At 44.0% G+C, this 13,116-nt stretch overlaps 2 protein-coding genes and 1 non-coding gene across 4 annotated transcripts in view; 2 read left to right on the top strand and 1 right to left on the bottom strand.

Annotated features, from left to right (window-relative positions):
• Positions 1 to 2,438: 2,438 nt before the first annotated feature.
• Sdf2 (stromal cell derived factor 2) lies at positions 2,439 to 9,979 on the bottom strand. Its single transcript, XM_057773672.1, has 3 exons — positions 9,782 to 9,979; positions 6,033 to 6,229; positions 2,439 to 3,590 (listed from the first exon to the last, which is right to left on the bottom strand). Exons 1-3 carry the CDS (start codon positions 9,930 to 9,932, stop codon positions 3,303 to 3,305), a joined length of 636 nt encoding a protein of 211 aa, XP_057629655.1. The 5' UTR covers positions 9,933 to 9,979; the 3' UTR covers positions 2,439 to 3,302.
• LOC130878935 (U6 spliceosomal RNA) lies at positions 5,361 to 5,464 on the top strand. Its single transcript, XR_009057541.1, has one exon. It is a non-coding gene; the product is annotated as a U6 spliceosomal RNA (small nuclear RNA).
• Positions 9,980 to 10,044: 65 nt separating the features above from the next.
• Positions 10,045 to 13,116, top strand: part of Supt6h (SPT6 homolog, histone chaperone and transcription elongation factor) — a 39,503-nt gene continuing 36,431 nt past the window's right edge. Inside the window, exon 1 of one of the 2 annotated variants that reach the window (XM_057773671.1) lies at positions 10,045 to 10,398. The gene's annotated coding sequence lies outside the window, so the exon portion shown is untranslated. The remainder of the gene's footprint in view (positions 10,399 to 13,116) is intronic. The other variant, XM_057773670.1, reaches the window with a different exon arrangement.

The raw sequence follows: 13,116 nt of genomic DNA, 5'->3' as shown, positions 1-13,116 counted from the left end.
CAGAAGAGGGCACCAGCTCTCATTACAGATGGTTGTAAACTACCATGTGCTTGCTGACATTTGAACTTAGGACCTCTGGAAGAGGTTCAGCCAGAAGTTTCTTACTCTTAACATCATGGGCCATATCTAACACAGGACTGATTATCTGCAAATATTCCACACTGACAATTTAAAGCAGCTGGGTGGTGGTGGCACATGCCTTTAATCCCAGCACTTGGGAAGCAGAGGCTGGTGAGTTTGATGCCAGCCTGGTCTACAGAGCTAGTTCTAGGATAGCCAAGGCTACACAGAGAAACTATGTCTCAAAATAAAATAAAATAATAAAACAAATCAATAAAACAAAAAACACCAAACAAGCAAAAAAAAAACAAACAAAAAACAAACAAAAAAAACCCAAATAGCCAGGTGGTGGTGGCGCACGCCTTTAATCCCAGCACTCGGGAGGCAGAGGCAGGCGGATCTCTGTGAGTTCGAGACCAGCCAGGTCTACAGAGCTAGTTCCAGGACAGGCTCCAAAACCAGAGAAACCCTGTCTCGAAAAACCAAAAAAAAAAAGAAAAAAGAAAAAAGTTTGTATTAAGTTGTACATGGTGGCATGAACCTTTAATTCCAACACTCAGGAGGCAGAAATGCATGGATTTCTGTGCTTTTGAGGACAGTCTGGTGGTCTACACAGGAGTTCTAGGCAGCTAAGAGAGCTACATAGTGCTGGGCGGTGGTGGCGCACGCCTTTAACCCAGCACTCGGGAGGCAGAGGCAGGCGGATCTCTGTGAGTTCGAGGCCAGCCTGGTCTACAAAGGGAGTTCCAGGACAGGAACCAAAAGCTACAGAGAAACCCTGTCTCGAAAAACAAAAAACAAACAAACAAAAAAGAGAGCTACATAGTGAGATCCTGTCTCTCCCTCTCTCATACACATACCCCAAAAAAGCAGGAGTAGAGAAATGGCTCAGCAAGTAAGAGCACTGGTTGCTCTTCCAGAGGATCCCAGTTTAATTACAGCTCACAACCATCTGTAACTCCAGTCCCAGGAGATCCAATAGCCTTGTCTGGCCTCTGTGGGCATATAGTACTCAGACGTAGATTCAGGCAAACACATAAAATCTAAAAAAAAAAAGGAAGGAAGAAAGAAATCCCACCATGGCAGTCACTTCTGTTCACCACTGACAAGGTTAAGAGTGTAGGAGCACCGGGTGGTGGTGGTGCACACCTTCAATCCCAGCACTCGGGAGGTACACAGGTGATCTCTGTGAGTTTGAGGCCAGTCTGGTCTACACAGTCAGTTCCAGAACATCCATGACTATTACCCAGAGAAACCCTGTCTTGAAATAAAAAACCAAAAACAAAAAACAAAAAAGAGAGAGAGTTGAGGATAGAAAAAAACTGGCTTCCAATAGGTAAACACTACTATAGTGTAGTTAAAAAGACTAAGTCAGACACAGTTCCTCCTACCCAAAATTATTTGCTATTTTATTTTATTTTTTTTTTGATTTTTCGAGACAGGGTTTCTCCGTAGCTTTTGGTTCCTGTCCTGGAACTAGCTCTTCTAGACCAGGCTGGCCTCGAACTCACAGAGATCCGCCTGCCTCTGCCTCCCGAGTGCTGGGATTAAAGGCGTGCGCCACCACCACCCAGCTTATTTGCTATTTTAAACACTGCAGGCAGTTGTACATTGTTAAGAAAATCTATCAACCCTGCAACAAGTCTGTGGAGAAGAAATGAGGGGCTAGTACATGGTGCCTAGTACTACTAGCAATGAATTAGTGGTTTGATAATCCTTTGTCCTCTTCTCATCTGCATAACTGTAGTTGGTTTTGTTTTTTGTTTTTTTTCTCTTTGGGGGCCCACCACCCTGCTCCCAAATAAATACATGGAGACTTATTCTTACTTACAAATGCCCAGCCTTAGCTTGGCTTGTTTCTAGTCTAGTCAGCTTTTCTAACAAATTATCCTGTTTCTTTTTTTTTTTTTAATATTTATTTATTTATTATGTATACAATATTCTGTCTGTGTGTATGCCTGCAGGCCAGAAGAGGCACCAGACCCCTCTACAGATGGTTGTGAGCCACCATGTGGTTGCTGGGAATTGAACTCAGGACCTTTGGAAGAGCAGGTAATACTCTTAACCTCTGAGCCATCTCTCCAGCCCCTGTTTCTTTTTAACTATGTTTGACCTCTGAGCTTTTACCTTTATTTATTCTATATATCTTTCTTTCCTTACTCCGTGGCTAGCTGTGTGACTGGCCCCTGCTGTCCTCCTCTCCTCTTCTGGCTCTTCTCTTTGGGAACCTAGATTTCTCCTATTCTCTCTGCCTGGCCGACTCGCCTATCCCTCTCCTGCCTAACTATTGGTTGTTCAACTCTTTATTAGACCAATCAGGTGTTTTAGACAGGCAAAGTAACACAAGTTCACAGAGTTAAATAAAAGCAGCATAAAAGAATGCAACACAGCCAGGCGGTGGTGGCACATGCCTTTAATCCCACACTTGGGAAGCAGATGCAGGTGTATTTGTGAGTTCAAGATCAGCCTGGTCTACAAGAGCTAGTTCCAGGACAGCTAGGACTGTTACACAGAGAAACCCTGTCTTGAAAACAAAACAACAAAACAAAACCAAAAAAAAAGGCAACACATCTTTGCATCATTAAACAAATATTTCACAGCATAAACAAATGTACATCTTGAACTATTATTCCACAATACATAATAGATCCAGAGGAGGATGTCATTGGCTATATATCATGCAGAACTCTGAAGGCCTTACTCAGTAAAGATGCGCTGGGGAAGAACTGAAGGAGCAAAGAGAAAAGGCTTATATGCAAATAAACCTCTAAAATGGCCCACAGCGAAGACTCCCAGCATTCTGAAAGTCTTAGGACTTGAGGATTTAGCAGGCAGATAGATCCAGAAATAGCTCACCTAATAAATGACCAAACAATGATTAAAATTCTTTTCTTTTTTTTTTTTATTTATCATTTTGGAAAAAGAAAACTAGGGGAAAATCAGACAAGTCAGCAATCCATGATGTCAGAGGAGTAAAATCCCCAGCTAGGAGGGAAGTTCCTCAGCTTCCTCTTACTGACATGAACGAAAGGATCTCTGCCCTCATGAACAGGTCCTCTCTTGAGAACTGACCAAATTGGGGAGAGCGACCAATTCAAGTGTGAAGGCTGCAGGCCCAAATGCAGCCCCTGCTTCCTACAGTGCCCCTTCATCTCAGAGAGCCTGGAGTGGGGCTCCAAGGGCAAAGCAGCAACAGACATCTACAAACACTGTGTGGTGACAGTGGCACAGAGGATTTAGAGTCACAGCTCTGCATGATGGACCTCTGCCTTCAACAATTCACTGGGCTTCATGAAGATGCCTTCCATGGCCTTCCAGTAGTTGTTCTGACTTGGCTGCGCCATACCATGTACCTCCTTTTGTCCACTTATAGGTCGGCCATATTGTTCTCCCGTGACAGACAGGAGAACTTCGGTGGAAGAATGTTTGAACCTCACTTCACCGTCTCTCACCCAGTAAGGTCCATTACAGAGCACTGTCCAGTCATCCAGATAGTCACCTTCACCTTCCTCGCCAAAGGCACTCACTTCCTGAAAGACAGAAAGTGGCAACATTAACACATCTGACAGTCAGCTCTGGAGAGCGGAAGACCTGAGTTCAGATGATAGAGCACACCCACAGCCCTAACATTGAGAAAGTGGAGATAGCAGGGTCAGGAGTTCAAGATCATCCAGCTACATAAGCAATTTAAGGCTAGCCTAAGTTATAAGAGACTCTACCCTGTTGCCAAGTAAATAAGCTGCGATCTTTCTCACAGCTTTCACCATGAGGAAAATGTTAGATTTCAAAGGTGGGGCATGACTCAATAAGAAAAAAAATAAAATGAAAAAAATGAAAATAAGCCGGGCAGTAGCAATACATGTTTTTAATCCCAGCATGCAGGAGGCAGAGGCAGGCAGATCTCTATGAGTTTGAAGCCAACCTGATCTACAAGAGCTAGTTCCAGCACAGGCTCCAAAGCCACAGAGAAACCCTGCCTCCAAAAACCAAAATAATAATAATAAAAAATTACAATAAAAAAACAGAAAACAGCCGGGCAGTGGTGGCGCACGCCTTTAATCCCAGCACTCGGGAGGCAGAGACAGGCAGATCTCTGTGAGTTCGAGGCCAGCCTGGTCTAGAAGAGCTAGTTCCAGGACAGGAACCAAAAGCTACGGAGAAACCCTGTCTTGAAAAATCCAAAAAAAAAAAAAAAAAACAGAAAACAAACTGTGACTGTTGTTGAACAAATTTGGATTTTCTTTTTTGTTGCTGTTTGATTTTGTTTGTTTTTTGCTTTTTTGTTTGTTTTTGATACAGGGTTTCTCTGTGTAGCCCTGGCTGAACTGGAACTCACTCTGTGGACCAGGTTAGTCTCAAACTCAAATTATCCTGCCTCTGTCTCCCAAGTGTTGGGATTAAAGGTATGCACCACCGTATCCAATCTGTTGAACAAATTTTTAAAATAAAAGTGTAGCACATTTGCTTCATTAAGTTACAGGGGAAACTAGGGTAGATGGTCTACAAATGCAAAGTGAGGTCCCAAAGAAACCAGCCAATCAACACTCTGATACCAAACTTTGGCCTCCTCCCAGATAGTGAATAAATCCTGTTGAGTTAAAAAGGAAAGTTAAAAGAAGGGCCAGAGAGATGGCTTGGTAGGGAAGGTACTCATTGCTTAAGTTTGGTCTCTGGGATCCACATAGTAGAAGGAGAAAACCAACTCCTCCTGCAAGTTGTCCTCTAACCTCAGCAGGCTTGCACCTGTTCTCGCGCACACACAGCACACACACCAACTACAATAAAAAAATACCTGTGTTTGGAGTAAGGGGTCAGAGGATCAATGGAGTCACTGAGGAGGGCCTGAAAGCATGAGATTTCAAAAGCAGCATAGAGATGGAGCTTGAGAGATGGCTTGGTGGTATCTTTTTCTTTTTTATGTATAAGTGCTCTGTCTGCATGTGTGCCTGCAGGCCAGAAGAGGGCACCAGATTCCATTATAGATGGTTGTAAGCTGTCATGTGGGTGCTGGGAATTGAACTCAGGATCTCTGAAGAGCAGCCAGTGCTCTAAACCTCTGAGCTATCTCTCCAGCCCTGCAAGACCCTTTATCATTAATTTGGAAACAATAGCTTTATTGTAATATTCATCAAAACTTAATGGTATGCTAATGTATACCTTTCCTCCCTATTCTGTGTTTTGGTCTAGATGTAAAGTCTCCACTCTGACCAGAAACAATTTTCTTCACACTTATGAGACAGAGTCATTTCTCCAAGTCTGCAGAAAAGAGAACATCTATACCTAGACAGCAAAGGGTTAATGTGCTCATTTAAGCAGCACAGATACTAAAATTGGAATGATACAGAGATCAGCATGGCCCCTGTTCAAGGAGGACACACAAGTTTGTGAAATGTCTCATATTTAGGAAGGAGGGAAGGAAGAAAGTAAGAAAAGAAAGAAGGAGTTAAGAACCAAGAGATCAAACAAGTCAACTGGGCAAGACAGAGCAGATGTGATGGCTATTCTTGGTTGTCAATTTGAATATAAGTGGAATGAACTATAATCCAGAAATGGACGGCACACCTGTGATCCGGATCTTGAGGCAAGAAGACATCAAGCCTTTAATCCAGACCTTGAGGCTGGAAGGCACACCTTTAATCTAGGCTACCTCTTCTGCAGGAAACACATATAAGGACAATGGAAAAAAGAAGGGTTTGCTCATCATCTGCTTGCCCTTGCTTCGTCAACACATCCATTCCTTCTTTGGGATCCCAGAAGACCAGCTGAGACAGTCAGCCTCATGGGACTGAGCAGCCACTAGATTCTTGGACTTCCCATCCATAACTAGCTATTGTTGGGACTGCAGCGTGTAAGTCACTCCAATAAATTTCCATAGACAGACAGACCGACCGACAGATATTCATCCCGTAAGTTCTGTGACTCTAGAGAACCCTGACATATACAGCAGGAATAATCCATTGCATGCCCCTCACCTGGTTTCCAGAAAGAGGTGACGTGAAATGGTGGCTGTGGAGGTTTCGACCAGTGTTGATGTGTGTCAGTCGGATGGGCTGGCCACATTTGATGGGGGTTCCCCTTTCACACACTGTGGCTGTTTTCCCCCGTATTCTCCAATAACTATTGCTGTCATCCACAGAGGTTACACCTGTCACTGATTGCTGCCCACTACCTGCAAGCAAGCAAACAAAAGGCAGAGAGGAAAGGCAGTTGGAGAGATGCCTGATACCTGGTTCTGAAGAGCCATTTTCTTTTTTCTTTTTTCTTTTTTTTTTTTTTTTTGGTTTTTCGAGACAGGGTTTCTCTGTGGCTTTGGAGCCTGTCCTGGAACTAGCTCTGTAGACCAGGCTGGTCTCGAACTCACAGAGATCCGCCTGCCTCTGCCTCCCGAGTCTGAAGAGCTATTTTCAATGCAGTGGGAAAAATCAATGACCCATCCACTGTTAGGTAAAGCTTCTACCAAGGTTGCATTCATTTTTTCAAAAAATAAATTTTTATTTTTATTTTATGTTTATTGGTGTTTTGCCTGTGTGTATGTCTATATGAGGCTGTTGGGTACCCTGGAACTGGAGTCACAGACAGTTGTAGCTGCCATGTGGGTGCTGGGAATTGAACCCGGGTCCCCTGGAAGAACAGTCAGTGCTCTTAACCACTGAGCCATCTCTCCAGCCCACCTGCATTGTTTTTAAGAAAACCTACATCATACCCTCAGTTATAGCCTCCCTAGATACTAAGATCTTGAAATTTCACTCTCAAAACACTGGCTATTGTGGAAGAGCAGCCAGGACGGCAGCGAAGAAGATCACGCTGCACTGGTTGACTACAGAATGAGACCTGTCCTGTGAGATGGCCGTTTGTGAAATCTTCACTGCATCTGTAAGGTCTTGGACAAGCATATGAATTTGATCCTCTGAGACTGTGATGAGTTCAGCAAAATCAAGAGACAGGATGCTAAATAACCAGAGTATAAAGAAAAACAGGTTCTAGGTCTGCTGTTGTGTGCGGAAAGCTTGGTGTCCACCATTATGAAAAGGCTATACTCTCTAAAGATACTGACACTGCTTGGAACCCACTTGTCCTCCTGTTGGAGGTCTTGGGGTTGGGAGGATAGTTATTCACTTTACTTTTGTGAATTTTGCCTGCCTGTATGTCTGTCTGTGCATGCTTATGCCCACAGAGGTCAGAAGAGGGAGCCAGATAGCCTGGGACTAGAGTTAAGTTAACCATGTGGATGCAAGGAATTGAACCTGGATTCTTTGTAAGAACAAGTACTCTTAACCACTGAGCCATCCCTCCAGCACTGTTCTCTACATTTTAATCGTCTCTTTAATTTTTCACTTTTTTTTTCAACTAGACTTCCTCTGGAGACCTCCTTATTCTTTGGGAGTAGCTAGAATTCTATCTGGCCTTAATCTGTTCCTAAACACTTAGGGGTCCAGATAAAGTAATTCAAGAAACATTTACTGTAACTGTAATTTTTCAGATTGAGCTCATTCTGAGCAATTTGATCTATTCATATAGCTTCAACCACTATCTGGACAAGAATGTTGTATCTAGGCAGTAAAATGGCTCAGCTGGTAAAGAGTGACAATCTGAATTCAATCCCTAAGATTCACAAGATAGAAGGAGAGAACAATGCTTTTTTCTCTGCTTTCCACATTTGCACTGTGGCAAGCATGCATCCAAACACACACACACACACACACACACTGGAGAAATGTAATTTAAAAATAAAGCCTTTAATCTCAGCACTCAGGAGGCAGAGGAAGGTGCTGTGTGTTCGAGGACAGTCTGGTCTACATATTGAGTTCCTGGCAGGAGGGCAACCAGAGCTAGACAGACACTGTCTCAAAAAACAACGAAGCTTTTACAGAATATTGTACCTAACTCTGCATCAGATTCCTCTCCTAAGGTTCAGACTGAGCATGGTGTCAAAATCTGACTACCCATAAGGACCACCGGGAGAAATTTGAAGTCTACTAGGCCTCTTTCTAACTCCATTTTAATTTAGTAGATCCAAAACAGGAAACAGATTAAATTAAAATGTAATACGCCTGGCGTATAGGTAGGTGTTTCCTGAATAAAGTGGCTAGGAATATAAAGATATCCCAATGATGACTATACATTTCCTGCACTAAACTGGTCAGACAGGTTCTTAGAGGTGGGAACCACAGACTAACCCAAAAGGGTGAGTTCCTCTCTTAGCAAATACCATCCACCATCATCAGTCATTCAAATTATCTTGATTACATCTCACGTTAAATCTCATGACTTTTTTTGTTTTATTTTGTTTTTTGTTTTTGGAGACAGGGTTTCTCTGTAGCTTTTGGAGCCTGTACTGCAACTAGCTCTTGTAGACAAGTCTGGTCTCGAACTCAGAGATTCGCCTGCCTCTGCCTCCCGAGTGCTGGGATTAAAAGCATGCGCCACCACCGCCCAGCCGAATCTCATGACTTTTATCCTCCTCCCCCACCAAGAACCTAGAGTCTTTAGAATGCTTGGCAAATAATCTAACATTAAGCTATTTAGCCAGCTTTTGAACTCTTTTTTAAAAAGATGTATTTATCACATATACCTATATATGTGCCTGCGTGCCAGAAGAGGGCACCAAATCTCATTATGGATGGTTGTGAGCCACCATGTGATCCAGGGAATTGAACTTAAGACCTCTGAAAAGGAATCAGTGTTATTAACTCTCTATCGCTCCAGTCCCTGTTTATGAACGTCTTTTGTGTTGTTTTGAGATAGCTCTCCCTATGTAATCCAGGCTGATCTTTAAGTCACAACGCTTCCACTTGAGCCTTCTGAGTGCTAGGATAACAGATATCGGCCACCACACCTGCCATTAGAACAATACTAGACACACAAGAAAGAAAGAAAGAGAGAGAGAGACAGAGAGAAGGAGAGGGAGAGAGACGAAAAAGGCTCTTTAGGGGCTGGAGAGATGGCTCAGAAGTAAAGAGCACTGACTGCTCTTCCAGAAGCCTTGAGTTCAACTCCCAGCAACCACAGGGTGACTGACAACCATCTATATGAGGTCTGGTGCCCTTTTCTGGCCTGCAGGCATACATGCAGGAAAAAACGCTGTATACGTAGTAAATAAATAAATCTTAAAAACTATAAATAAATCTATGCTGAATGAATGAATCCACGAATACTTAGCATAAATTGCATATGATAAAAAGCAGACTTTCCTTTGCAATCCCTGTCAAAGCTTAAGTTATTAAGCTAAAAAACAAGTATAAGACCAAGGGTTATAACCAAAGAGCGAGCTCTTTCAAGTCTAAAACTCAGAGATTCAAGATATGCTGTCAGGCTCTATATGTCTCTCTTCTCCCAGCACAAAATAGTGGCAGCCCATGGACCCTGAAAGATTTTAAACCTGGGCAGATTGGATTAAACCCTGTACCCACCATTCACTAGCTGGAAGGCTTTGAGCAGTACCTCTGAGTCTATTTTTTCCCTGCGAAAGTAACTTTACTGTCTTTCTCAACACATTATTAAAAATTGAAAAGTATACATGTGACACATTTAACGCATAACTCATCAAACAAAAACTAACATTACGACTAAATTCCCTTAGCAACTCGATCGTCCTCGCCAAGCAGCTCCCTAGGGCACCTTTAACTTTCCAAGACCACGCCCTCAGCTCCTGAGGCCCCGCCTCTTCGGGGCTCCCCGGGCCTAGGCAGCCCACCCAACCCCGGTTGGTTCCCCTCAGTACCTGACCCATAGCGCACGTCGTGAGAGTGCAGTCGGACATTATGGCGCGTATTGAGTAGCTTCACCACGGAGCCGCAAGTAACGACAGCCATATCCGACGCTCCCACAGCGCTCCATAAACCACCCAACAACACAAGCGACAAGACAGCCATCCTAGATCCGAGAGCCCCTAACCATCCAAGAAAATTTAGCCCTTCCCCGGAACCGGAAGTTAAGGGCGGAACAACGACAAGGAGGAAATGAAGCCACTCTAACCTGAATCTTTATGGTTCCTCTGGCTCGAGCGGCTGGGTGACCTGGGAATCCGCTTTGTTCTGGTTGCTCTGTGGCGGCTGCCTTCCTTCGGTTACCGTTCGCACGCTCGAGACGAGAGCGCTAGCCACGGGAGGGGAAAAGAGAGCACGAAATGGCCCGCCCACCCCCAGTGACAGAGAGCCGGAGGTGACGTAGCACGTTTACGTAGCAGCGGCGACGGCGGTGGTGGTGGTAGTGGTGGCGGCTGCGGACGCGGAGGGCCCTTGCGGCGGGTCCTTACTATCCTTTGCCAGTCTCGGTTAGGCGACCCCATTTTCTTCCGTGGGAGCTTAAAGCAGCGGAGAAACAGCGGCCCTTAAGCAGGTAAAGCTCAGCCGGGAGAGCGTTTCTGGTGTGCGCAGCGAGCCGGGCTCCCAGGGCCTAGTCCGGTAAGGGAAGAGGCATTGGGGTGCCCTGGCCTTTCCTGATCTACCGGGGCAAAGGGACAGGAAAGCGCCGTGGTTGCTCAGCGTCTCCAGGCCTTTCCCCCACGCAGTACCACCTGGAACCTGTGAACTGGCGTTGCTTGTTGAGTCAACAGGCTTTCTGGGATCCCATCTTCCCCGCAGATTCTGGAATCTGGGCCACACGAAAAATTGGGACTAGAAGAGACCTAAGGGTTTCTTACTTGGCATCAGGTGATCAGATTAGTTATTCCGCGCGTTTGGATCCTACCGGACTTAAGATGGTTCAGCCATGAGGCTGGTGTACTGTGCTGAATGTTAGCTCTTCTCATATTGTTGAATAATTGAACTTTTTCCCCTTGGATGACTGAGTCCCTTAACACTTTCGAAAGATGCGAGTTTGTATATAAGTGCCTGAAACCCTCCATTCTGCGTAATTCAGTTCCTCGAATGCTTGCGACCTACCATAAATATCAGAATGGGTTGTTGAATCCGAAATCTGTATTCTTGATTTGACATCAGGTACTCAATTTAAGTAAGAAAAGCTGTTTCCCTGTGTTACGGAAAGAATTGATGCTTAGTTTCTTTTAGGAGGCAGATCTCCTATAATACCTATACGGAAAGTCACTGTAGTATCAAAAGTAGTAGGGTACTTTTTTCCATTTTCCTCCACACACCCCATTTCTGATGATCCCCTTTTTCACAATCCCCCATTACTTTCATTTATTTTTCTGTGTATGTGTGTGGTTCAATAGTTAATTTAGTGTTACTTACAGGAACGTGAGGGATTATTCAGAGAAACCTCGGCTACAACACTAAAGAAAATGTGCTTCTCCCCCAGCAACCATGAATTGCTCTAGATCCTTAGGATTGGTGGGATCACGTGAGCCCCTCCCCCCAGCTACCGTTAACTGCCTACAAATTTTCAGGCCCCTCCCCAGCAAGGGAGTATTATGCTACACTGTGCAGAAGGTGCTGAGTTAAATTAATTTTTCAGGGAAAAAGTTTATTCCACCGTTGAACACTGAAGTTGACAGTTTGTAAGTCTTCGGTCTTTTAATTGCCTCCTGAGTGCTGGGATTAAAGGGCGTGCGTCACCGCCACCCATCTAATTTTTTTTTAATTCTTATAGTTTTATAGTTTTCTGCTTATACTAGTTCAACTTTCTTACCTTTCATTGACGCTTTAGTCAATAGCAACCCGACTGACTTCTCTTCTAACTGCTCATCAAAATTGATAGCTTCAACAGTGGCTACAATGTTGCCAAATCCAATGGATACTCTTAGTCAATGCAGTTACTCCTTGAAGCTTTGTCCCCTTAGCTGTTGTATTATACTTGGCTCTTGAATTTTTCTCTCTTAAGCTAGCTGCTCCTTTTTAGTCTTTAAAATACTCCCAGCACTCCGGAGGCAGAGGCAGGCAGATCTCTGTATGAGTTCGAGACCAGCATGGTCTACAAGAACTAGTTCCAGGACAGGCTCCAAAGCAACAGAGAAACCCTGTCTCGAAAAACAAACAAACAAAAAGAAAGAAAGAAAGAAAGAAAGAAAAGAAACAACTTCATTGCATTTTTATGTGGTTATTTTGTGTGCATGGTTGTAAGGTGAGTGCTTTCTTGGTTGAGTCATCTCCCTCCCTGGCCTTTTTGGGGGAGGATCTATTTTTATCAATGTTTTTCCCAGCTTGGACTACCTTACTTCTCCTTAGGCATACTGGTGGTTCCTCACTCCCCACAGGTTTAAGGTAAAAGTGTAATCATAGTGATACTGATGCTAATCCACATAGCACGCTCCTGCCCAGAACTCCTGGAGCCAAGCAGTCATTTTTCCTTAACTCTCAAGAAGCTGGTCCGGACTGTAAGGCTGTAGGCATCCACCACTGAACCTGATGTGATTTTGCAGGGTTTTTGGGTTGTTTGTTTGTTTTTTGCTTTGTGGGTTTTGTTTTTGAGTCAGAGTTTTGCTGTTTAGTCTAAATGGCTCAAACTCTTTGAGCCTCTTGTTTCAGCATACTAGATGCTTGATTCTTCTTTACTTTTCTGCTCTCCCTAATATCTAAATGTTTGTTGGGTTCCTCTCAGGGTTTAATTTTGAGTCCTCTGCATGTTCAGATACCCTCCCTGTGCTCTGTTTTCTAGGCTACCATCATCTTTTGCCTGGGCTATGGTAGTTCCCCGGTTTCCTGTTTCTGCTCAAATTCCCCTACAGTCTTTGAAGCCTTTAACTTACCCTATAAAGATCCTGTATCTTCACGTGAAACCCTCTTCCTCTCCCTGGTCAGACTGACTTTCTCTGTTGCTGCCACCATTCGTGCTCTACAGAAGCTTCTGCACCAGAGTCTCCTCCAACCACCTCCCCAAGCAGTCAGTTTCCACACTTTATTCCTCACTCTTGGGGTATTTATAAAGTTTATTTCTTTTTATTTTAAGGATGTTTCTATTGTTTTATTTATTTATTTTTTCAAGACAGGGTGTCTCTGTGTACTAGCCCTAGCTGTCCAGGAAATCACTCTGTACACCAGGTTGGCCTTGAACTCACAGAGATCTGCCTGCCTCTCCCAAGTGCTACCACCACCCATCTATTCTAAGATCTTAAAGATTTATATTTAACTTATTAGAGAGAATGAGAATGTGTGTGTT

This window comes from Chionomys nivalis, chromosome 7 (genome assembly GCF_950005125.1).
Source record: "Chionomys nivalis chromosome 7, mChiNiv1.1, whole genome shotgun sequence".
In the NCBI taxonomy this organism is placed as follows: domain Eukaryota; kingdom Metazoa; phylum Chordata; class Mammalia; order Rodentia; family Cricetidae; genus Chionomys; species Chionomys nivalis.
The sequence above is the reverse complement of the archived record's forward strand: the minus strand, read 5'-3'. Positions and strand labels throughout refer to the sequence as shown.